The sequence below is a fragment of the Vombatus ursinus genome, unplaced genomic scaffold (assembly GCF_900497805.2).
Source record: "Vombatus ursinus unplaced genomic scaffold, bare-nosed wombat genome assembly UNPS02014802.1, whole genome shotgun sequence".
Lineage (NCBI taxonomy): Eukaryota > Metazoa > Chordata > Mammalia > Diprotodontia > Vombatidae > Vombatus > Vombatus ursinus.
The window spans coordinates 23,971,065-23,998,323 of NW_020954580.1; the positions used below are offsets into that span (position 1 = coordinate 23,971,065).

Below are 27,259 nucleotides of genomic sequence, written 5' to 3' on the forward strand. Positions count from 1 at the left end.
GGGCAGCTAAGTGGCACAGTGCTGGGCCAGGAGTCAGGAAGGCTCATCTTCCTGAGTTCAAATCTGGCCTCAGACACTTACTAGCTGTGTGACCTTGGGCAAGTCACTTAACCCCGTTTGCCTCAGTTCCTCATCTATAAAATGAGCTGGAGAAGGAGATAGCAAACCACTCTAGGATCTTTGCCAAGAAACCCAAAAGGGGTCACAAAGAATTGCCCATGGTGAGTTAGTCTGTATGTGGCAAGGAAAGACTTTAACACAAGTCTTCCTGAATCCAACAGGTGTAAGGGAGAGGGGAGGAGGAGATAACTACTATACACTACAACTTGCTGCCTCATTGATGTAAGTATCATGGCTACTTTATTTTATACCCAATTTATAGATGAAGAAATTAAAAGTCAGAGAGATTAAACAATTTGTTTAGTTATTGAGAGGTAGGATTTGAACCTACTGTTGATTCTTGACTGACACTATATGTTTGCAAATTAAACACATCCTCTCTCTTCCTCCCTGTCCCTGACCCCTCTCTCCCCCTCCCCAGGCAATCAGGGTTAAGTGACTTGTCCAGGGTCACACAGTTAGTAAGTCTCTGAGGCCACATTTGAACTCAGGTCCTCCTGATTCTGGTGCTCTATCCACAGCACCATCTAGCAGCCCCACACACACATCCCCTTATAATCTGACTGCTCTAGGCCTGGAGTTCTGCTGCTCAGCACCCTCAGTATAGTATTTAGTGACACAGTCTGGCACAGTGGAAACCCCATTGGCGTAGGAATTAAAAAAAATTTTTTTTGGAGTAGGAATTTAAGTCCCAATTTTTCCACTAACTACTGTGTGACTTTGGACAAGTCTTTATCTCCCTAGGCTTCAGTTTTTTCATCTGAAAAATAAAGGGATTGGACTAGTTCTTCAAGGATCTCTCCAGCTCTGAAATTCCATTGAATTCCATTTCTCACTTCAGGATTCCTTTTAAGAGGCTTGATAGTCCTAAATCCCTCAGCTTCTCCATGTGCATAGTGCCCAACCATTTATTCATTTGTCATTCTATTCTTGAAGTTAGAAATATGTCACAATATTAGGTTAACTAGTCTTGTAAAATGGGAAAAAAACAAACACAGAGACGCTGCAGAAAGGATTGGCGATAAATTGGTGATAAACAGTTGTTTGGTTACCCTTACCTAGAGCTACAACAAGTGAAGGAAAACTTTGGAGTGGTGAAGAGGGTTAAAACTGGGGGAATAAAAAGTGGATGAAGTCCTTCCTCCTCTGTTCCAAGGGGAATGCTGGAAGAGGAATGCACTGGGGGAAACCCCATTAAAGCTTGGCTCTTTTCTGTGGTATTCCTCCCTGACAACATCTCCAGAGAGCTCTGTACCTCCTCAGCGCCTTCCCTGACAGCCCCGTAACCATTTGGCCCCAGGAATCTTTCAGCCTGGGATCACATGGCTAGATCTGGGAAGAGGTTGTGATACTTTCAGATCTTATACTTGCACTTATAAGAAGATTAATTGCTTTTTCCCAAAGCCTTCTGCAAGGAAGAAGATTAAAAAGTTGAAAATAAAGAATAATTCCTTAAAAGGAAGCTATCTGGTTATCTTGTTCAAGAATCCAAGAAAGGCCTGAACAATGGTGACTATTATGGGGGGAGGGAGAGGACTTTTGTTTTTTTGTTTTTTTTTTAGGCAATTGGGGTTAAGTGACTTGCCAAGGGTCACACAGCTAGTAAGTGTCAAGTGTTTGGTCTGAGGCCAGATTTGAACTCAGCTCCTCTTGACTTCAGGGCCGGTGCTCTATCCTCTGGCCACCTAGCTGCCCCAGGGAGAGGACTTTTGTCATCCCCTTCAGTATGCATCAGCCTACTGCAGCCCCTAGAGGTTTTTCTGCCAGACTAGTACACAGTCAATCTTTTCCTCATAGGCTTGTATTCCCTCCTTAAACTTTTTGAGTTATTTTAAATTCTTCCACCTTCAGCTGAGGGCAACTTCACCTTTGACAAGTAATTTCACTTGCCTGGGCCTCAGTTTCCCCACCTAAAAAACAAGAGGCTTGAACTGAATGCTTTCTAAGGTAACTTTCATTTCTGACATCCTATTATCCTATAATGCCAGTAGTCAAGTCAGAAAGAGCAGTAGAATCACAGACTCTCTGTCCTCTTCCAAATGAAATTTAAGTCTTTGGAGGAACTTAATATCCCTTTAATTCTCCCTTCAGAGGGAGACTACAGAACCTTCTGAGACATTTGGATGGCTTGAAAAGATTCCTTCCCCCTCCCTTACCCAAAAAAGGCCAACGTACCTTTAGGACTTCAGAACTCGGAACGTTCCATGTGCAGTCATTAATATGCAAAAAATGCCTTCATAAATACTTGATACTGAGCACAGTAGGGAATCCGTTCATTTGAAAGAGGAAATGGGAGCTTGGAGTTGAAACACGTCTGCTTGTCTTTTTTTTCACTGCTCTTTTCATCTCCACATTTCCCCTTGTAGTTTCACTCCCCCCTACCCCGTCCCTCATAGCTGCTCAGTCCCCCACCTCCATCCCTAGCATCTCCCGGGCTGTTGTTGATTTCAGTTGCTAATTCTACTGCTACTTCTCTTTGCATTTGATTTAGAGTCCAGACCTCCACTGGCAGATGAACAGCTTCTACAATCGCTGTCCTAACAGTTTGCGTCCCTTCTATGTGCTGGACTTGAGGGTCCAGTACTTTTTTGCCATTTGTGAAGGTACAAGAGATGGCTTGTTAAAAACCCTCCAAATGTCTTTTTTCCCCCTAGGAACCAGGAGGGGGCATCCCAGTGCAGCATCTTGAAACTGGTAATATTCACAGAAAGTCAATGACCCTGCCTTATCCTGACCTCAGGAAGCTTTCTGAAATCCAAGTTCTGTGGACTCTCAGTAAAGGGTGGCTGGGAATACTAAATTATGTTCTCATTCCCCTCCTTTCCTCCTTCACCCCATCTTCCACGGGTAAATTAAAAAGTAAATTTATCTTTCATAGCTGAAATCATAATAATGCTAGCTCTTAAATAAAGGGAAAATGTGGTAGAAAGGGAAGGAGAAAAACAACTAACAATAACAAAAAAAAAACATGCTGATGCTGATGAAGATTGATTTGGCATGGTAGTTGCTGCCTGAATAAAAGGATGGACATGTCAGTGAGATTCACCAGACAGAGATTGGAGGCATCTCCCTGACTATCTGCCAGTGGTATATCAGGGTACTGTAAACTAAAGTCTGCTAAGCATGAAGCCTACCCCCCAAATTGATCCCAGATGCTTTAAATGGTAAACATTAAATTAGCCATTTATATCAAGTAAGGATAAGAAAGTAGTTAAAATGGATGTCTGGGACCATATTGTGGTAGAAGGGAAAAAATGCTGGATTTGGAGTCAAAAGACCTGGGTTCGAACCTTGACTCTGCCATTTACTTACCTGGATGATGTTGGGTAAGTCTCTTAATATTTCTGGTCTTAGTTTCCCCACTGAAAAAAAATGAAGGGGTCAGACTAGCTGGCCTCTTCCAGTTCCAAATCCAATGAAATTTAACTGGGGATTTGGTAGCCAGAGGAGATATGTTCGAAAGGTCTTTGATAATTCAGTTATCAACATGGCTAGTGTCTGGTTGCTTCAGCCATTAGACCTTTCCTCGTAAGGAGATGGCAATCATTACAGAGGTCTTTCTCCAAAAGGGATTCCCTCAGTAAATATTAAAATATTGAAAAATGCCTGTGAAATCCTCCAAGATGTAGGCTACACTGCAGAATCAAGTCATATTCATGGACCTTCTACTTGGGCCTTAGAAGGTAAAGAGAGAATTCAAAGCTTTGAAAAAAGTATCTTTGTGGCTAGATGGCCAAGATCATATGATCGTAGATTTATGGGGGGAAGGGTATATAGACCAACATTTTCACTTTATAGATGAGATAAGTGAGGCACAAGTAATTTGCCCAAGGTCACCAATTAGTGACAGAGGCAGGATCTATACTCTGGTTCTCTGACTCAAAATTGAATGTTCTTTTTATTGTCTGACGCAGCCAAGATGGTGGGAGACAGCATAGTACAAAGGAAAGTGTGTTGGGTCTGAAATTAGAGTGCCTGAAAAATAATACTCTTAGTGTTTTTGGACACATGGTGACCTGTGCGACTTTAGGCAAGTTGCTCAGGCCTCAGTTTCCTCATCTGTAAAATGAGGGAGATAGATTTAACGCCCTCTGACTCATGATTTCCAGGTTTAGGTCTATGCTCTTGTGATTACTCATTGGGTCACCGCAGGGGCACCAGGAGAAACTCCAGACTGGCACTCTATTAGACTTGGATAAGCAAATCCCCTCTGTGGACTAATATAACACAGTGACCTAACGCATTTGGCTTGCTGCTTTTATCATGGTTGCTTGTTTTTCATCTTGTTCCTGTCTTAGAGGAGAGTCTTGCTTTTCCTACTATGCCTGGCACGCAGTAGGTACTCAACAAATCTTGTAAATTGAACAGAATTCTAATTTAGCCCTTTTCCAGAGAATAGTCCTGTTAATAATAATAATAAATTAAAATGCAAAGGTAGCCTCCAGGATTCTCTTGAAAGTAAGGCTGCATTCATATCATATGTTTCTCACTCTTTTTATTTCTATCCAATTACAGATTGTTATTAATATAGGGTCACTGTGGACCTGAAAATTCCCCTGGGAGATTTTACTTTTTGCCTGGGGGTTTCATCCATGTGTTTGTGTAGCTCTTTGACTTTTTTTTTTTTTGGTCTAGACCTGTGATTTCATTCATGGAGGCAACTCCTGGTGTGGAAATTTCCTCCACCAACACAGACTGACAACTCATCTGCCGGCTGTAGGCTTAGAGTTGTCTATAACAATGAGAGATGGAGAGAATTGCTTTTGGTCTCACAGTTGGAGTTGGTCAGAGGACAACTTGAACCTAGGTCTTCTTGACTTCAAGGCTGGTCTAGTGTTCTACAATGGTTTTTCCAGCTTTTTAATAGGGGAATATAAATCAAAAGCACATTTTCAGCTCTGCTATTGACTTACAGTGTAATGCTATATTGGCTGAAATGTTTTTGGCTACGTGAATTGCTTGTTCAAGGGAACTGCTGGTTTACCAAATTCCTCCGCTAATTCAACTTGGCAACTCTTTCATAATTTATAGTCCTTGGGAGTAGTACCTGGGCAGGTTGGTGGTGAAATGGATAGAGCCCTGGGCCTGGAGTCAGGAAGACCTGAGTTCAAGGCTAGCCCCAGACACTTATTAGCCGCATGACTCTGGGAGAATGCTTTAACCACTGTCTGCTTCAGTTTCCTCACCTATAAAAATACTTACCTTTATTGTGAGGATCAAGTGAGATAATAAATTTATAAAGCACTTAGCACAGTAGGAGGTACTTAGTAATTGCTTGTTTCCATCCTTTCCCCTCCCCTCAAGGGTTAAGTGGCTTGACTGTGGTTACACAGACAGTATTTGTCAGATTCAAGATTTGAATCCAGGCCTTCCTGGTTCCAAGGAACAGGCTGTTTCTCCACTCCATTATATTTACATGGTTAAAAATAATACTCTTAATATAATGTCACATTGTGTTATTTGGGTTGATATTAGCTCTCTTGATGCAAGTGTGGCCTTTTTGTTATTCATGTGGTCTGTGGTGGATTTAGAATGGTTTTAGATATAGTCTCTGAGGTGCTATAAGGCATTTGGATTCTGATAACCAAAAAAAATGTATTAATTTTACATTTCCCTTTGTCACAAAGTCTCCTTCAAAGAATCTCTAGATACTCATTTATAAAGGACAGCTTCAAGGTAGAAATTTTTAAAAGATGAAAATATTGTTCCTATGATAATTTCTTTCCTTATCTGAAAATTTCTACTTTGCTTTGTCTTATCCTAGCAGCAATCTCCCCAGGACCTGTAGACCAAGGGGTAGTTGAAGTGATAGCTGATATCTTTCCTTGACCTTAAAGCAGTCACATGTGTCTTTTTAAAAACAACAACAACAACAACAACAACAGTAACAACAATAAACTTTCAGAAGCCAAAGGGGAAAAAGTGAGAGGCAAGAAAATTGGAAAGAAGCGGGGAAGGACTATGGAGGCATGGGATCCAGGATGGCAGCAAAGCTAAATCAAGGGGAACTGAATGTCAGCTTTTCACTTTGTTCCTTCTCCAGGTTTCTCAGATCCAGAAATTCCTCAGACCAGAGTTTGTATTTTGCTGTCCTAGCCTTTGAGAACTGGGAACATTTGAATATAACCACAATCACATAGCTTTCAGTAGCAGAGCAAGTTTATAAAAACTGGTAAATGCATAGCTCTGAAGCCATGGAAAATGGGCACTCATATTCTCCATAGAGCAGTAAATGAAACATTTTGAAACTATGCAAAACAGGTGACTTTACTGTTCATACTCTTGGATGAAGTAATGTCATTACTAGGCATATGTTCCAAGCAGGGCAAATACAGAGGAAAAGGTCTTTTATATGCCAAAAATATGCTTGGCAGTCCTTTTTGTTATAATAAAAAAAAAATGGAAACAAAGCAGGTACTCATCAATTGGGGAATGGCTGAGCAAATTGTGTTATGTGAATGTGATGGAGTATTATGCTAAAAGAAATTATGTATATGGAGAATTCAGAAAAACTTGAGAAGATTTACTTGTACAGATGCAGAAGTAGGTAAGCAAGATCAAGAGAATAAAATACACAGTGACCATGATAATGTAAACGAAAATAACACTAAGAGACCTCCGAATTCAGATGTATACAATGACAAATCTTATTCCAGAGGGTAATAGGATCATAGATTTAGGAAGGAACCTTAAAGGTCATCTAGTCTAACTTTCTCACTTTACTGATAAGGAAACTGAGGCTCAGAAAGGTTAGGTTGCTTACTCCCTATCACACAGGCAATAAATAGAACAGCTAGGATTTGAACCCAGATCCACTGACTCTAAACCTGGCATGTTTTACACTGTATCGTGCTGACTGATTATCAGATATAACTTTTTTTTCTCTCTCAGTAGGCTGATGGTGGACTATGTGTACAGAATGAGGTATATATTGCAAGATATGGTCAATATGTCCATTTATTTTGCTTATCTGCACTTCTTTGTTATAAGGAAAGGTAGTACAGCGGATAGAACTCTGGACTTGGAGCCTATGGGGCCCCAGTTCAAATTTAACCTTATATACTTACTTAGCTTAACCTTGGATAACCTCCCTTAGACTCAGTTTCCTCATCTGCAAAATGGGGATAGTTAACAGTACCTACCCCTTCAGAGTTGTTGTGACAATCAACTGAGATAATATTTATAAAGTGCTTTGCAAATGTTAAAGTTATATATAAGTGCTAGCTATGATGATTATTATGATTATTATATTGGGAAGTAATCACAAAACTAAAAAAAATAAAAACATACCAATCCCAAAGCATAAAAGGTTTAAAAAATCCAGACATATTCTTGCACAGAAACTAATTTCCAGATAAGCTCTCTTTTGTTTTCCTCATGGTCATCTTTTGTGGGTTTTTCCTTCACTTTCTATTTTTATTTCTCTCTTTGTTTCCTGCTTAAGTACACTGACCAATTAGTCTATAAAAGACCAGTAAGTCTTACCTTAGAGTGGTTAAGTGCTCAGTATTTTAATGGAAGCTACCTTTCTATCTGTCCTTGTTCACACTTAACTCACTTGCATTTGGTAGGTAGGAAAACTGTCTGTTCAACTTATTTGCTTACTGGAAAAAAAAAATTATTGGATCTAGAAGAGACCTTAAGGATTACCTCCAGGGTTTCTTAACCTAGGGTCCAAGAACTTGAATAAACTTTTTTTTGATGACTGTATCTCAATATAATTGATTTTTTTTAATCCTGTATTTTTTATTTCACATGTTTAAAATCATTATTCTGAGCAGGGTCCATAGGCTTCACTAGACTTTTACAGGAGCCTATGATATAGAAAAGGTTAAGAAACCCTGCTCTAGCTCACATTACCCTCTCATTTTATGAACGAGTACACCAAAGGCTGGAGAAGTGAAGAGGTTATCATTCAGTTAGTGGGAGAGTTAGGTGACTAGAACCCATAACTTCTCTACAACTCCTCTCTCTGACTGTTAAGCTAATAATACATCCTAGCACTTGTGGGTGGTACCATGGTCCTCACATTCCTGGCACCTTATGGCTCTTTATTAAATTTGAAAAGCAGTGTCAATAATCATACCTTCTTTTCTGGCTCTGGGGTCAAGGATGAGGTTTCACAGGTATTCATATGAAGACTAGCTTCTGAATGAATGTTGCCTTCAGTGAAAAGCAGAGAGAAAAAAAATCAGGAATTTCAGCTGTATCTTCCCCCTGGTTTTTTTTACATACATGATACAGGATCCTAGATTTAGAACTAGAAGGGAGGTCACAGCCATATAATTCAACCTCCATATTTTGCAAATGAAGAAACTGAGACCCAGGTTAAGTGACCTGCCCAAGGTCACGTAGGTAGTAAACATTAGAGAAGGGATTTGAACCTGGGCCATTTGCCTCCAGAACCAGTATTTGTTGTACTGTTCCACCCCACCCACCAAATCCATATACATGTATACAGCATTCTCATGTATTCAAAACATTTCTACATAGTTATATTCTAAAAACTGTTCATATTAAGTGATGCTGAATCTCTTGGATACAAGTAAGTATTTTATTTGTTTCTGTTGCTTATTACTGGGATAAAATGGAATTCTTTATATGACCAAAATTCAGAGAAAGGAAAAATGAAAGCAAAAGGTGTTGACGGGGAAAATCGCTGATGTTGGTAAAATTTTATAAATGTTGTCTGATGGCAGCTCAATTCTGCAGAAAATCCTTTAGACAGAGAGAATAGAAATCTTTCTTTTCATCTGTTGGAGGGAGATACTCACTAAAGTCCTATTATGATGCTTCATTGTGGCATAGAGGTGAACATAGGTCCTTAAAGGCTGTGTCAGCAGAGGTCATGCTCTGATAGGTTCCGTCAATCTGGAAATTTTCTGAGTACTAGCAGGTGACAAATAGCAGACTGGCTGTTGTCTAAGGACTGTCTTAGCTAAATTTGAAGAGGTTCAGTTCAATTCAACTCAACACTTATTTGTTTTTTTAAAAAAATATTTATGTATTTTTAGTTTTTATCATTCACTTTTATAGGATTGTGAGTTCTAAAATTTTTTCCCTCCTTCTTTTCCCCACTCCCCAAGATGGCATGCAATCTGATATAGGCTATTCATGTACAACCATATTAAATGTATTTCCATATCAGCCATATTGTGAAAGAAGAACCAGAACAAAAGGGAAAAACCATGAGAAAGAAAAAAAGATACAGAAAATAGTATGATTCGATCTGCATTCAGACTCCACAGTTCTTTCTCTGGATGTGGATAGCATTTTCCATCATGAGTTTTTCGGAATTATCTTAGATCACTGTATTGCTGAGAAGAGCGAAGTCTATCAAAGTTGGTCATCACACAATGCTGCTGTTACTATGTACAATGTTCTCCTGGTTCTGCTCACTTCACTCAGCATCAGTTCATGTAAGTTTTTCCAGGTTTGTCTGAAATCTGCCTGGTCATCATTTCTTATAGAATAATGGCATTCCATTATGTTCGTATACCACAACTTGTTCAGTCATTCCCCAGTTGATGGGCATCCCCTCAATTTCCAATTCTTTGCCACCACAAAAAGAACTGCTATAAATATTTTTGTATACATGGGTTCTTTTTCCTTTTTTTATGATCTCTTTGGGATACAGATCTGGTAGTGGTATTGCTGGATCAAAGGTTATGCACAGTTTTATAGCCCTTTGGGTATAGGTCCTAATTGCTCTCCAGAATGATTGGATCAGTTCACAACTCCACCAACAATGCATTAGTTAAACAGACATTTAAACACATGGACCTGTGCTAGGCTGCTGGGATTGCAAAGCCAAAAACAAAACAAAACAAAACTGGTTTGCCTCCATGGATTTTACATTTAGGGGTTGAGAGTGGGGAGGAATACAGCATGTACACAAATAAATAAAGACAAAGTAACTTAGTAAGGAGAGAGGATTGATACCTGGGAAGATCAGGGATATGGTACCTGACCTGAGCTTTGAGGAAGATAAGGATTCTTAGAGAGATTATGAGGAGAGTAGGCCTGGGAATAGGGAAGAATTTGTGTGAAGACATGTGGAAGAGATAGAGTATTGGGTTTGGAAAATGGTCGTTAGTCCAGTTTGGCTTGACCACAGAATACACAAAGGAGAGTTATATGAAAGTAGACTAGAGAGGTAGATGGAGCTAGATTGTGGAGTGTTTTTGATGTTAGTTAAGAAGTTGGTGTTTTATTCTGTAGGGAATAGGGAGCCACTAAGATTTTTGCTTAGCAAAGTGACATGGTCAGACTTATGCTTAGAAAAATAATTTTAGTAGGTGTGTGAAGGATAGAGTGGAGAAGAAAGAGCAGTAAGTCTAGGTAAGGGATGATGAAGTCCTGAACTAGAGTGGTAGCTGTGTGAGTGGAAAGAAGGAGATAAATGCAATTTTCTGGAGATATGTTCTAGACCAGTCCTAACCTAGATCAGTCCAAAGGTTCCAGGCTTGGGCCTGTAATTCAGTGAAATACTCATGGGCCAAATAACATTTAATAAAACGAAATTTATTTGACATTAAAAAGGATACACAGAGGGTGGTGGAGCCAAGATGGCTAAGTACAGGCAGCAATACAGCTGAACTCTCTCCTCCAATCAACTTTAAAAATAATTCTCAAATTAGATGTTGGAGCAGCAGAACCAACAAAAGGTCAGAGTGAGACATCTTTCCAGCCTAAGATAACTTGGAAGTCTTCAGGAGAAGTCTATGACACTGTGGTGGTTGCCTGCCCAATGTGCGGCAGCAGCACCAGCGGTGGACCTTGGAGGTGACTGTTTCAGCAGCAGCAGCAGCAGCTTCAGGAGCTCTCAGCCCAGAGATGGTGATGGGGACAACCAAATAGTCAGAAAGAGACTACAGGGGACTCTTTGTTGGCACTGGATTCAGCTGATGCTGATTGGCAATTCCATTGTCCATAAGCAGTTCTGGGTTGCAGTTCAGTGTGGATTGGAGCACTTGTGGTCAGTCACAAAGGACCAGGGGACCTAGTCACAATTCCACAGCCGAGAGAAGCACTAGAGCTTGTGGCTACAGGGTAGCAAGGTCCCTTCCTGGATAAGTGTAGACCAGGAGAGCAATGGTCACACCTGTCCCCAGATTACATCCCCCAAGAAGCACCAAAAACTTGCAGAACCTCAGAACTAGCTCTGAAAACAGAAGCATAAAGAAGTCTGAAGTTTGGGACAGTGCACCTCCCCACCCACAGATGAGCAGAACCGAACTTTGACATAAAGTTCAAAGTCAAGAAATAGGCTGGGAAAATGAGCAAATGACAAAAAAAAGAACTTGGCTATAAAAAGCAGGGAAGACCAAGACATAAATGCAGAAGATAATAATGTAAAAACTAATCCCAACAAGAATTCCTGGAAGTGTTAAAGAAAGAGATGAGTGGTAGAAGAAAAATTGAGAAATGGAAAGAGAATGATACAAGAAAATTATGAAAAGAGAATTAACAACTTGGTAGAACAGGAACAAAAATAACAAAGAAAAAAACTTAAAAAACAGAATTGGTCTAATGGTAAAAGAAACACACAAATTCACTGAAGAAAAAAACCCCTAAAAAAGGAGAATGGGTCAAATAGAAAAGGAGATACAAAAGCTCTCTGAAGAAAATAATTTCTTAAAAATTAGAATTGGGCAAGTGGAAGTTAATCCATGAGACATCAAGAAACAGTAAAACAAAGTCAAGAGAAGGTAAAAATAGAAGAAAATGTGAAATATCTCATTGGAAAACAATTAACCTGGGATATAGTTTGAGGAGAAATAATTTAAGAATTACTGGACTACCTGAAAGCCATGATAAAAAAAGAGCTTAGATATTATATTTCAAGAAATTGTCAAGGAAAACTACCCTATTATCTTAGATCTAGAGGATAAAATAGAAATGAAAGGAATCCGCTAATCACCTCCTGAAAGAGACTCCAAAATGAAAACTCCTAGGAATATTATAGCCAAGTTCCAGTGCTCTCAGGTCAAAGAAAAAAAATATTTCAAGCATCCATAAAGAAATAATTCAAGTATTATGGAGCACAGTTAGGTTCACACATATAGCAGTTTCTATGTTAAAGGAGTGAAGGGCTTGGAATATGATATTCCAGAAGGCAAAGGAATTAGGATTACAACCAAAAATAACCTACCCCACACAATTGAGTATAATCCTTAAGTGAGAAAATTGATATTTAAAGAAATAAAGGACTTTCAAGCATAATTAATGAAAAGACCAGAGCTTAATAGAAAATTCAGCATTCAAACACAAAACTCAAGAAGAGCACAAAAAGGTAAACACAAAAGAGTAATCATAAAGAACTCAATAAAGTTAAACTATTGACGTTGCTATATGGAAAGATGATACATATAACTCCTAAGAACTTTATTATTAGGGCAGTTAGAAGGAATCTACACAGACAGAGGGTATGTGTATGAGTTGATTATGTTGGAATTATCTCCCCCCCCTCCAATGAAGGGGTGAGAAAGAGGGATGCACTGGGAGAATGGGAGAGGGTAGAATGGGGAAAATTATCTCACATAAAAGAGGCACACAGGGAAGAGGTTTTACAGCGGAGGGGAAAATGAGGGGGGTGGGCAATGCTTGAACCTCACATTGGAATTGGTTCAAAGAGGAAAGAATACACACACACACACACATACACACACACATATGTGCTATACATACACTCAGTTGGGTGTAGAAATCTATCTGACTCAATGGGGAAATAGGAGGGGAAGAGGATAAGAGATATGGTGGGGAGTATGATAAAAGGGAGGGTGGCTTAAGGGAGGCAGAGGTTAGAATCAAAACAGACTTTTGAGAGGGCTAGGATAAAAAAAGAGAAAGAGAGCAAGAGAAGGACAAACAGAAGAAAATAGGATGGAGGGAAATACACAGCTAGTAATCATAAGTGTGAATGGCAATAGGATAAGCTCACCCATAAAATGGAAGCAGAAAGCAGAACAGATTAGAAACCAAACTCTAACAACATGTTGTTTACAGGAGACACAAAATTAAAATAAATGGCTGAAGCAGAATCTCTTATGCTTTAACTGAAGCAAAAAAGGCTGTAGTAGCAATTGTGATCTCAGATAAAAAATAGACCTAATTAAAAGAGATAATGAAGAAAGCTTCATTTTGCTGAAAGGTACCATAGACAATGAAATAATATAAAAAATTATAGTGAGTTTCTCTGATAAAGGTCTTATTTCTCAAATATATATGGAACTGAATCAAATTAATAAAAATAAATGCCATTCTCCAATTGATAGTTAAATAATATAAACAGGAAGTTTTCAGAAGAAGAAATCAAAGCTATCTATAGTCATGTGAAAAAATGCTCTAATTCACTATTGATGAGAAAAATGCAAATTGAAATAACTCTGAGGTACCACCTCACACCTATCAGAAATGACAAATGCTGGAGGGGATAGAGGAAAATAAATATTCTAATAACCTGCTGATGGAATTGTAAACTGGTCCAATCATTCTGGAGGACAATTTAGAACTATGCCCACAGGGCTATAAAACTGTATTCTTTTGACCCAGTAATACCACTACTAGGTCTATATCCTAAAGAGATCAAAGAAAAAGGAAAAGGATCTATATGTATAAAAATATTCACAGCAGCTCCTTTTGTGGCGACAAAGAAATGAAAATGGACAGGATGCTCATCAGTTGGGGAATGGCTGAACAAGTTGTGACATATGATTGTGATGGAGTACTATTATGCTATAAGAAATGACAAGGAGAATGGCTTCAGAAAAAAAGGCAAGACCTATATGAATTGATGCAAAATGAACTGAGAAGAACCTGGGGTTCATTGTGCACAATAACAGCAAGGATGATGATCAATTGTGAAAGACTTTGTGATCAAGTACAATGATCCAAGGCAATTCCAAAGGACTCATGATAAAAAAAAATGCTTTCTACCTTCAGAGAGAGAACTGATGAGGTATAACATTTTCTTGCTTTATTTATTTATTATTATTTTCTTGTTTTTGGGGGGGAGGCAATATGGCTAATACGGAAATTTTTTTGCATGATTTCACATGTATAATTGTTATCTTTTTGCTTGCCTTTTCAGTAGGTGGAGGAGGGGTGGGAGGAAGAGAGAGAATTCAGAACTCAAAATTTAAAAAGAAAAAATGTTAAAGACAAATAATTTTTTTTAAAAAGGAAAGACAATGAGGATATAGCATTTATTCAGTTGGGCAGAACTAATCTCTGCATCCATATCTGACGGTGCTTGGTCAGAAAGGTATGTTAACTTGAATAGTATTGGGGATTCTGACAAACCTGAAGAATGTAAAGTTGACTGGGCCTTTTAGGCCCCAGGAGACCAGGAAGCCAACCCAATTGCTCAAGCCCTAGTCACCTGGACTAATTAAGTCTTGAGGGAAATTTCCCTGTGCCTTTGAGGAGAAATTGGTCCAGCATACATGAACCAAATATTGTTCCTCCTACAAGATATAATTGATAAGATCTGATGATTAATTGGATGTGGATAGGGTTAGGAAGAGGTCAAAGTCCAGGATGACTCTCAGATTATAAATCTGAGTGAATAGGAGAATGGTGGTGCCCTTAATAGAAGTACAGAAACTTGGAAGAGGGGTGAATTTAGGGGGAAAAGACAATGAGTTCCATTTGGACATTCTGAGATTGAAATGTGTGTGAACCATTCAGGAGAAGATATTACCTGAAAGCTGATTTTTTTTTTTTGAGGGGGAAGGGGTCACAGCAACTCCCAAGTCTGTGTACCAAAGTAGAGAGGGATTACACTAGAGTATAGACTCCTTAAGGACAGGCCAGATTGTTTTATTTTTTTTTTCTGTATGTATTGCCAACACCTACCGTAGTGCCCAGCATAATAAGTGCTTAAATCAATGACTGTTAAATTGCAGTTTACAATGGTGGAGGGAGTAACCATGGCAATGAAATCATGGCTCCTTGAAGTAGAGCAAAGGGGGCTGCTGGGGATGTGGATAAGAGGAGGGTCCCAGGATTTCATTCATTTTATTTTTCTCTTAAAATAGTGCGTTTAGTGTAGAGAAAAATAGATAAGGAGTTATCAATTTGCTTGAAAAGCAAACACAACTAAGCAGATGCTCTTGGCTTGCATTATATAAGCCTGGTTATTATATTTACTTATATCTTTCTATTGTTGTCCTTCATCTCTGAAGATGACGTCACTGACAGTGATTATGATCTGTGTCCCCTCAAATGACTGAAAAGACCAATGTCCATCTAATGGTTTTTCCCACATTCTATACTTGTGAACACTCTCCCTTTCGGTTCCATACTAGTGGTTCATTGGAGGGCCTCTCATTGTTTGGGCCATTGTAACCTGGAATATCGATTGACCTGAAGACTTTACTTTAGAATGGTTTCGCCACTCCTTGTTCCTCATGGTCTGATCCATTACTTCTGTTTTCTCCCAGCTGTCCATATTATGAGATTACAGCACGACAAGATCATCTATTTAGAGTGGGAAGGGACCTCAAAGTGGAAATAGTCCAACCCCCCCTTCACTTTACAGATGAGAAAACTGAGGACCACTGACCAAAGGCTGTTTGAAAATAGGCTTCAGTACATCTTGAAAACATTTCTCTTTTCCTGCCCTGCTTGTATTTACCGCAATTCATCTTGCCATACAACAGTTATTTGGCCATGGTTCATTCTTCAGACAGATTCGGCTTGCAGACTTGTGTCCCTTCTCTTAGCTTGGAAAGCCTCATTGATAGCCTTGACATAAAACTTATGAATTCTAATAAATAGGAGAAATGCTTGTTAACACAAGCAGAAGGATTCCATCACCCAGGGTTCAAGAAATGTAAACACATTTTAGACACAAGGCTGAAAAATCACTTAGGACTTCGACATCTCTTGGCTATGTGACCCTGGCAGTTCACTAAAGGTCTAAGTTGTCAGAGAGGAGAGACTCTTAACTGAAACCACATTCCTCAGAGATAAAGCAATGGACTGGTCAAACAACCTCTCCAAACATCAGGGCAATCTGTAACACTATTATCAAGGCCAAAAAAACTAACTACATTTGCCAATTCACTGGGGCAGGGCCTGTGGAGGCAGGGCCCATTTCTTTGTGAGGTATAGAGGTTGAGGTGCACACTCACAGATTAGGAACTGGATGACAGGAAGTTATGCCTAAAAATAGGAGAAGCACTGCCTTTCTGTGGTAAGCATTCCTATTGCCCAAGAGATAAACTGTGAACCCATTCTGTAACTGGCTGCCCACCATCTCATCTATGAAGGCCGACTCACAGGCCCTAGCATTAATTGGACCGCAGGCTTTTAGCTCAGAGATAGCATTCTTGCTCGATAATCTGTCAGCTTCAGTGATGACCCTTGTTAGAATCTCATCCCAAACCTCCCTTTTCTTCTTTTTCCAGAGCATGGAATCCTTCATCAAACACTCAAAACTTGAAAAGCAGGATAGAAGAAGAGATTAGTAGTTCAGAAGACAGATCCTGAAATGTCTTGTTATCCAAATACTTCACCAAATGCACTTAACTCCCAAGCTTGGTTTCTATAAAGAAATCTCAACCAAATTTCATTCTGAATTTTTTTCCCGTTCTTTTATGTTTTCCTTCTTCCCAAGATGGGAAGACTCCCCCTTCCCCACCACCCTTAACCTCAATCAGTTTGTCAATATGTAGATGTAGCACCAAGGGGTCTACTTATCAGGTGAGGTAAGATATCTGCCTCCTTCCCAGATCTTTGTCAGGGCCTGGGAAAGAATGCTCAGACAGGCAGGCTCCAAAGTTAGAACAGTGGGTGGCAAGAAGGCAGAGCCACAGTCACAAGATTTCACAGAAACCTCTTAACAAGGGTTCAAGGCCAACCCATTTCCAAAGTCCAAGATCCCCAAGCTTTACCCTGTGAGAAGCAGGAGCATCCCCTGAAAAGCAAACTGCACCAAGGTCAGGCTCTGGCAATTCCTGTCCCTACCTCTCTCTCACTCAAGTACTGGATGATCAATAATAGAATCAAGGCAGAGGAAACTTAACCTGTGATTTATAAAGTGCTCGACACAGCCTGGCCTTTCTGATTGTTGTGTTGTTTTTTTTTAATGTTAGTCTGGTAAATCCAAATATCACTCAAGTCTTCTGTTTTTTTCCCCCCACATTTCAATTCTGTTTTTTTTTTTTTTAAAGTGATTTTCCTTCTTTGGTTTCTTTTGTCATACACGAAAAAGGGAAAAATGCAAATGCAGACAATTTTAAAAAGTTTTTTTTCCAGTGAAAAGTTAACCATAAAAGGACAACCCTCATCGCTCTGCATAGCCTCTTTGGGCTTTCCTCGAGAGGAAGACTTCTAAAAATACTTTATTTTATATGCTGTGACTCAAGAAGCCAATGACCTATAGAGTGTTTGTCCTGTAACAATAAATCTCAAGTCTCTACTTGTTTAGCCCAGGAGACCAAGACCCAAGATAGCCATTTTATATACTAGTCATTATCAAATTTTTGGGACAAGATTTAAGATCCTGCCTACACCAGGCATTTTCACTTGGAAACTTCTTTGATAGGGAGGGGAGGATGGGGCTCTATGTAAATAGTTCTTAGACCTGAAAAAAGTCTCAGGGCCAGATTCAAGCCCTAGGGAATTCTATCAAAGGATCTCAAAGGAACTATCTAGAAGAGACCAGTCAGCCTGAATTTAAATATGGCAATGCCTAGTAAATCTGAGGGAGATACTTTTTTCTTCCAAATTGGAATAAAACATCTTTTTACTCAACTTCTGTTTTCTTAGACTATAGCAAGCCCAGTCTCAAGGGTTTGGCTATGTCTTGGGAACAAGAGCTTCTCTCAAAAGTTAATAAATTATTTTTTATAGTGACATTTGAATGTAAATGGCCCATTACCAGGCTTGAATTGGAAGAAGGCAAGCTTATTAATGGAGTTTTTAACTTGAGTTGGGGGAGTAACAGAAAATAAAACACAGGAGAAACCTTCCAATCAAGTCAATATGATTAGAGAAGCAGAGACCAGTGGTGTTAGCCTGGTTAGAATTGTCAAGAGAGACTGAAAGTGGATCAGCACATATAGCCAGTTGGAATGATTTGGGGGCTCTAAAAGTTCACTGCAAATGTAGGAGGCAATGCGAGCTTAGAGGATCCCAGATATCCTGGTCTATGCTCCTCGGACACAATCATCTCCCTGGATTTTGTGAACTGGACCCAATGAATTTTTCAGTTGGATTAGTTATGAGGCCCAAGAGCATAGATTCATTTTCAAATGAGGAATTGTAGAACACATAATTCACATAAAGCAAAACAAAAACTTCTAGAAGCATGGAGAATTGCAAAGAAAAAAATGGGAGAAAAAGGAAGAAGAAAAGATGAGTATATCCTTGCAGAAGTCAATTGGAATGTCTGAAGAGTAAATCTAGGAGGTAGTATCAGTTATTGTCTTCAAAACAGAATGAAAAAAAAAAACCCAGTGTATTTCTATGTATTTGGGATTATATACCATGTAGCATGTATAAGGATGTGTTTGAGTATCTCTAATAACTTCTAGGGATATGTGGGGCTCAATACTTTGAGATGGTGATACAATCACCATATTGGCCACCAAGCAGACCTTCTATCTCCCCCTTCTACTTTCTAGCTGACATAATGTAACTCTGGGATTTCCCATGAGGGATAGGGAAGGGATATCCTCTCCTACTCCACCAGCATGGTGAATTGCTTCCAGAGCATCTAGAGTGTCTAGATGCATGTAGATCATCTAGAACAGGGACTCAGCAAAGGGAGCTTGAGCCTAGGCCTTTGGTTGCTTCTCTCCTTTGTATGTGCGTGGATTTTTTTTGTCTCATTATAGGTGATCGAATATTGATCTTGAGAAGGCTATATATAGTTTTTGAGGCAGCCTCATGAGTTGAGGTCCTGAACCCCGAGTCAGTACAGTACTGGCTACACAATGGGAGGTATCTATATCCACTACAATGCTTTTTGGGGAAGGCAACCATTAGTGAGCCAGGTGAGCCCAAACTCTGGCTTGACTTGCTAAAGCCATCAACTTGGAGGGAATTGTTTAGACAGTGCAATGTTGAGGCGAAATGTAACATGCCTATTGAAAAGTCCTTCAAACTACTTGATGTTTAGATGATGAGGTCTCAATTCCTGGGAAAGTAGGTATAAGTTAAGCTGCTGCTTCATGTTTTAAGCTTTTGTCAATACAAGCCTGTGAATCCTTGTATTAAGTATTTCTTCAGCGTAAAGGAAATAAATAGCTGTCCCAACCTCATTTATACAATATATTGAATATACTTCTCTTCTGCCCTTTAGAGAGACCCTAGACATGAAACAAACCCAGGTTTTAAGTAATTTTCCTTCAGTCTCTGGAGAACATAGGAAAGAGCCTAATCCCTCTAATTACCGGCCAGACTCCCCCAAGACTTAATCCAGTCTCTGTGTGTGCATAGGTACAGTGTCTAGAGTCTGTTAAAGTAGAAGGTGTGGTCATCTACTGAGAGAGGCAGCTGAGGAGAGCTCAAGTCTCAAGCACCATTTGCTTCTGCTTCTTCCCCTACTCACCTGATGCTGAATGGAGCTGGAAGAAATCATGGAACCATGATGGCTAGATTTATTATAAATGTATGTTACCAAATTTTAATTAGGCCTTTCTTTGCATCCTCAGCACAGTGCCTGGCACTTAATAAATGCTTGTTGACTGACCAACTGACTGATCTTTGTTGAGGATATTTAGTAGGGAATGAACATTGCCTTTTGTAATCAAAATTCAACAGTGAGTCACATCTATTTCACAACTGCCTGAAAGATGTAGAAAATATAAGATCCCATTGTGCTTATTGTTTGTTGATTATGGAAAAGTATTTGACTTAGGAGGATGAAACACTGCCCTATAGGCTCTCTTCCAACATGATGTCTTGCAGTCATACCTCAAAATCATTTAAAGTTCCTTAAAAGATACAACCATAAAGATAACCCTGTTCAATGAATCTCTTATCATAAACATTGGACAAGGCATAAAATAGGGAGAGGTATGCTTGCCAGAGGTATTCACCACTGTGATAGAGCAAATCCAGGGTAGAATCCAAGTTGAGGAGGGAGTATCTTGGAATGGTGAAATCCTTCAGATGCTTATATATGTAGATAATATTTTGTTGGTTGTACCAAGTGGCTCCTGGAAGAGATCTGTAACCATTCACCAAGACTTGACCTTCCATATAGGAAAAATAGATGAAGAAGGTTTATTGCTCAGATTACAACATGGATTTGGGTAGACAACTTCTAGAACTTATGGACTGATAATCAGACTTATGGATAGCTAATACACATGTGTAATGAATTGGGTCCATAATTTAACAAGAGAAGTAGAACCAGGGGGAACAATATATACAATAACAAAAGTAGTCACACAACTTTGAAAGAGTTAAGAACTCTGATCAATACAATAACCAACCATGATTCTAGAGGACTGATGAAGAAGTACTTTATTACTCATTCTCCTTTCTTTCAGTGAGATGCACTGAGACATGCATTTTTTGACATGGCCAAGGAAGGAATTTGTTTTACTTGGCTATATATGTTTGGTACAAATGTTTTCTTTTTCCTTTTTATTCCAATGAGAATGGAGTGAAAGGGAAAAAAAACACTTATTAATTGAAAATTAAATTAAATATAAAAGTCCTCAGAAATAAGCTAAATAGCTTATAGATAACACATATGTATGTTTTCTGGGGGGAACCTTACCTTTCCTGACATGCTGATCATTTGAGCATGCTTCACCAACATTGGTACTGGAATCTACAAACTGATATGCTGGAAAGAAAATAGGGGCATATTAAATGGTAATCTCAATATGCATTGTGAAAATTGTCATGCATACACAAAAAGGGGGGAATGACTGAACAAATTATTAGTTTGTTAGTTATTAATAATAAACATTAATACATGAGTATAATGGAACACAATAGCACTATTTAGAAATGATTGAAGGGATGGTTCAGACAAATCTGGGCAGACTTGTATGACGTGTCTCAGAAGGAAGTGAGTAAAACCAAGGAATAGCAACAACATTATAAAATGAGCGTCTTTGAAAGATTTAAGAACTCTGATTGATGCAATAACCAACCTTGATTCCTGAGGAATGATGGTGAAGAATGCTACACTTCCTGATAGAGAGGTGATGGATTAAATATGTAGAATGAGTTGTAGATTTTTGGATATGGCCAATATGGGAATTTATTGTGACAGGGGTTTTGTTTCTGTTTTTTCTTTTTTCCATTGTAGCAGGGAGGTTTGAGGGAGAAAAAGGAAATGCTTGTTAATTGAAAAATATAATTAAAAATTTTTTTAGATTCTCTTCACAGCAATGCAAGAATCTAAGACAACTCCAAAGGACTCAGGATGGAAATTGCTATCCACATCCAGAGAAAGAACTATGGAATCTGAATGCAGATGGAAGCATACTATTTGCTCTCCTTTTCCTTTGTTGTTTTGTTTTATTGCTTCATTCTTGTGGTTCCTCCCATTAGTTCTAATTGTTCTTTACATCATGACTAATGGGAAAATATGCTTAATATGAATGTATAAGTAGAGCCTATATCAGATTGCATGCCATCTTGGGGAGGGGAGAGGAGAGGAAAGGGGGAGAAAATTTAAAACTCAAAATCTTATGGAAGTAAATGTTGAAAACTAAAGATAAATAAATTAATTATAAAAAAAAAACTTTTTAAGGGAGGATAGTAATCATGGACAGAAATACTGATTCTTAAGTCCAGAGAAGAATTAGATCATTTGGAAAGCTTGTAGATGCTATCATGGAGAATAACCTTTTCTAGGTCACTGTTTAACGATCCCCGAGAAAGGGACAACTAAAGTATTAGGAATGTAAAAACCTGGAACTGAAAGCTTACATTAGGAGAAGAACACTAAACCGTTAATTCCAGACATAAAAGCTGAGTAGATAACATGAATTTGAACAGCAGATGTTGCATGAAGCAGCAACACGAGTAGCAGTGGCCTCATTGTGGATGATAGACAGGCATGTGGTGTCCACGGTCTCTAGTTGCAGTCCAAATACTAAAGCTGGAAAAGTAGAATCATGGGGGGATTGGAAAATTACACTGGCTGTCCAATTCTAGCCAAAAAGACAGTCAGGTCCTTTCAAAGCTTCTCTCTCCCTACTCTGCCCCCTTTCTATCATAGATATCTTGCGTGAGAGTTCCTTCCTTGTTGTTCAGTGGTTCCAGTCTTGTATGACTCTCCATCACCCTATTTAGGGTTTTCTTGACAAAGGTACTGGAGTGATTTGCCATTTCCTTCTCCAGGAAACTGAAGCAAACAGGGTTAAGGGACTTGCCCAAGGTCACACAGCTAGTAAGTGTCTGAAGCTGGACTTGAATTCAGGAAGACGAGTCTTCCTGACTTGAGTCCCCGCACTCTACCCACCATGGCGCCACTTATCTCTCCATTCTCCTTCCTACAGCTATCATTTTCATTTCTCCTTAGGTAAGTCATTTACTGAAAGTTCTTTATTTCTTCTATGTAAAATGAAGGGATTGAGCTAAATGATCTATAAGGTTTTCCCCCTTTTAAGATTTCAATTCAAAGTATTAATTCAATTCAATAAATATTTATTATCCTTAAATCATTAAAATTTTTATTAATCATTGAAAGGCAGCATGGTGTAGTGATTAGAATACTTCATCAGGAAGGCCTGGGTTTAAATCCTGCCCCTGACATGTGCTGTATCTTTCTGGACAGGTCACTTAATCCTTTGTGCCTCCAAGGCAGTCTCTCTAAAGGCTATGAGTGATAGAACAATTGCTGATCTGGGAGGGAGGAAGTTTCCTTAATGGGAGTTCCCTATGCCAACGAAATCACAAGTCTGTATTAAAAAATAAATAAGCATTTGAAGCACTGAGAGTACAAGGCTAAAAAAAGAAGATTTCTGCCCTGAAGGAGCTTACATTCTAGTAATGGTGGTAATGGTTATGGGGTGAGGTGGGGTGGGGTAGGGTAGGGGTGGAGAATGGAAGAGGAATAAGACTTGTATTCACATAAGTATGAAACAAGGATATATGAAAGATTCTAAGTTCCCTTCCATCACCAAATCCTATGATCTATTTTAAATTCTGAGTCTTCCAGTCAAATTTGTTTACAAATACTCATTCCTTTGTCATTCGAGTATTGATGGTAAATACACTAGTGAATAGACCAGAAAAAAAAAGTTAGGGTTTGATTGATTTGTTAACTGTGGTGGGGCTTGAAAAAGAGTATTACTTAATGATCTTAAGTACCAGCAGGCCCACATGTATATACATGCATCCAGATAACTTAGAATAAACAGGGTAACTTGGGATTCTGGGAACTTGCATTGTAGAGAGAAAAAGCCATAATTAGTGTTAATTGTTGACCCTACAGTTCAAGAATAGATGCTCTTGAGAATGGAAAATGAGAACAGACATTAATTATTGAGCATGGACCTTGGAGACTGACATTCTGGATTAAAAGGGGAGAGATAAATTGCATAATGAATGTTAATTTTCCCTCAAAGAATTGAGTGATCCTGGTTGAAAGCGAAAACGAGGCTAAAACAATCATGAAAGAGAAAGCTCAGTATGTGTTGGGGGCAGAGGCTGTCGGAGGGTTACACAAACAATTCACAGCTTCTAGTCGTGCCCTTTGCCTTACATGTCCCAAGAAATCCACTATTGGGTTTTCTTTTCAAACTTATTTACTACAGTTGTCTGTATGGAAGTTCAACCACTTCCTTTGGAACCCCCAAACTGAGAACACATTGTATTAATGGCAATTGGAGAAGAATGTGACACTCGTGAGTCTGTGTGTGTGTGTATGTTTTTTTTTTTTTTTTTTTTTTTTGCTGGTACTTGGGAGGATTTGGCTCAGCAGAGACCAGCTGTGCATGCCACGTAAAGAATGAATCAGTGGTCCCTGTGCAAGTTGCTGAGCAAAGTCTGTCTCTTTGACATCTTTAATTGCTATCTTGTCCCAATTCAAAGTGGCTGGATACTTGGGGGAAAAAATATCAAATGAATCCTCTCAACTGTGAGGCAAAAGGGAGATAGAAAAGTCTTCTGAATAGAGGATTTCTGGCTCAGGAAGCATGGCGAAGTTGGTCAGCTTCCAAAAAAAGGACTAAAATGTCTAGACACCCTGCAAATAGGTTGCTATTAGCGCCAAAGCTATGGGTCCTCTCCAAGTGGCACTGAACCCCAGCCTCCAAAGGGTGAGGTGCAACCATGCCTTCTCCCATGTAGCACCTGGGATATGTTAGTAAAGATAATGCTTTTCATTTCTTCAATGCTTTAGACTTCATAAGGCACTTTCACAGTTGTTACCTCATGGGGGTCTCCCAATAAGCCTGGGAAGTAGGGAGTTTCATTTGTCAGAGATGGCACGAAGTTAGAAAGACCTGGGTTCAAATTTTGCCTCTGACACATACTTGCTGTGTGACTGTAGGCAGGTAACTTAACTTCTCAATGCTACAAGCAACTCTTCATGGGAGTCACAGTTTAGGAAGGATGTTGATAAACTGGAGAGCATACCAAGCAGATGACCAGGATGGTGAAGGGTCTCAAATTCATGCCTTGTGAGGAACTGGGGGTGTTTATCCTGGAGAAGAGAAGACTTAGGGGGGTCATGATAGATGTATTCATAAAATTATAGATTTAAAGGTAGGAGGGAGTTTAAAGGCCATCTAGCCCAATCCTCTCATTTTATAGAAGAAGAAATTCAGGCCCAGAGAAGTTTATTGAATGATCAAGGTCATACAGGTAGTAAGAAGCAGACCTGGGATTTGACTCCAAATCTGGCACACTTTCTACTGCACGTGCTGCTCCTAATGTGTGTTCAGATGTGGGAAGAAGCATTAGACTTGTTCCATTCATTCTTAAAGGACAAAACCAGGAGCAATGGGTAGATGTTGAAAAAGAGGCAAGTATAAGTTTGATTAAGTAGAAGCATCTAACAATTAGAGCCTTGTAAAAGGGGAATGGTCTGCCTAATGAGGCAGTGGGCTCCCCATCATGGGGGTCTTCAAACAGAGGCTGGATAATCATTTGTTAGCTATGTTATGGTGGTGATTCCTTTTGTGAGTAAGGGTTACGCTGGATGGCTATCCAAAATTCTGTGAAATTACAAATGAGTTACTGATCTGTTTAATAGAGGGAGTTCTCTATACTGATGAAATCATGGGAACAACAAATGTGTTTTGAGGGATCTCTTAGACCCTGTGCTGATGGCATCTCCCTTTCTCCCCCCAGAATACTATGGGACCTCCTCAATGAGATCCATGACCACCCAAAGGAGAATAGCCTAACAATACACAAAGTAAAAACTAATGGCTGAAGAATGTATGTCATTCAGACTATGAATGCAATTATATAGGCAGCCTACTTAGTGAGTCCCTCGGTACATATATCTTGGACAAACACTGCAGATGGACAATGAACTGGGGCCAGAAATGAATAATGAAATAGAGCAAGCTGGATTGCATTTGGGAAATTGTGCAGTGCTTTTAAAAATCCCAAGCTGTTCCCTGAGACAAATATATATCCTTAATGTCAATATTCTGCCAGTAATGCTAAATGACTACAAATCATGGAAAACTGTGAAACTGAAAAATCAAATTTGTGAGTCATTGAAAAGATGATGGAGAGATGCAGAATAGACCTAACTAGGCTATGGTACATTATTAATTTTGACTTATATGCAATGAGTGGCATAAAAGATATGATTGAGGAAATTTATGATTGGATATAAAGTAAAGGATAACAGATGGACAGTTCAAGTGCTTCATTGGCACTTAATAAATATAAATTTAAAAGACCTGAAAGAATCCCTCCAACACATTGGGTAGAGCCTCTATAAAGTAATTATGGGAGGGCATATTCAAAAATTACAGATGATGAGAAGGTTTGGATGAGTTGCAATCTGTGCCATTAAAAGGAATACCTACAACATGGAGGACATGGATCTATTGAAGTATGCCTCTTAGGTACAAAGCATAGTACTAGGTGATGTAAAGTACAAAAATGTATAAGAAATGGTCTTTGGCCTCAATAAGTTTGCATTCTAATTGGGGAGATAAAATGTACTTTGTTATTTCAATCCTTTCACGATTCCATGATCTCATGGACGGGGGGGCTCTCTCCAATGGTATAGATCATGACCCATTTAAATCTTCTCATCCTGTGCAACTTTTGTCCATGTCCTTCCATAAATCCTTCACAATGGGACCACCCAATGTGCTGGGGGCCTTCCTCTAGGTCTCTTAACGTTGCAAGGATACTAATACAGCACAAAGTCTATTCATCTCTTACCCTTGCTCTCACTGCATGACTGGCCACCTCCTTTTCTGGTCATATGGCTCTTGGAGGATAACTTTTACCCTACTTCCTCTGTGCAATTTGTCAATGACAATATACTATAGCCCACCATGTGTCTCTCTATTGCCCTTTGGATGACCCACATTTTGATTTTTCAGAGATTGTAGTATTCCATGATTCACAGTCATAGAGTCAAGAGTTATCTCAATAGGTTTTTGTTTTGGGGGAGGCTTAGAGTCATCGAAAACACTGCACACAATTTCTCTCTGTCTTTTGTATTGCCTTTTAAAAAACAAAATTTTATTGACATATTTTGATTTTACATCACCTATATTTCCCAATATTTCCATTCCCTTGCTTTCTATCAAAGATTCATGCTGTATAATGAAGAATAAAAAGGGGAAAAAACAGTTCAGCAAAACTAAACAAAACATTGAAACATCGTAGGAAGAACACTGCACAATTTCCTAGATGCACTTTATCCTGTCCTCTTCCTCTGGTTCATCTCAAGGCCCAGTTTAGTGTCCATCTACGATATTTTTTCAAAATACCTATACTCATGAACCAATTCAGTGGCTTGTTCGTACAGCTGCCTGTCAGAGTCTGGATAATAAGCATTCTTTATACACTTTCATAGAAATTACAGACTCATGCAATGAGAGGGGAAATGTTATCGTGGGCTAAAGTGAGCTTCTTAGCAGAGATGGAACTTAAGGTGGGCTTGGAATGACCAAAGATTGGTACAAATGGAACTAAGAGAGAAAGAAACCCAAAGACAATGAAATGTATGTAT

General features: G+C 39.1%; 1 protein-coding gene across 1 annotated transcript in view; it reads right to left on the reverse strand.

Annotated features, from left to right (window-relative positions):
* The window catches only part of KIAA2012 (KIAA2012 ortholog), a 161,313-nt gene that overhangs the window by 73,698 nt on the left and 60,356 nt on the right, over positions 1–27,259 (reverse strand). The window contains exons 11-12 of the mRNA XM_027873801.1: positions 20,864–20,932; positions 8,207–8,283 (exon numbers count right to left, since the gene is read on the reverse strand). Coding sequence (XP_027729602.1) covers positions 8,207–8,283; positions 20,864–20,932 — 146 coding nt within the window. The remainder of the gene's footprint in view (positions 1–8,206; positions 8,284–20,863; positions 20,933–27,259) is intronic.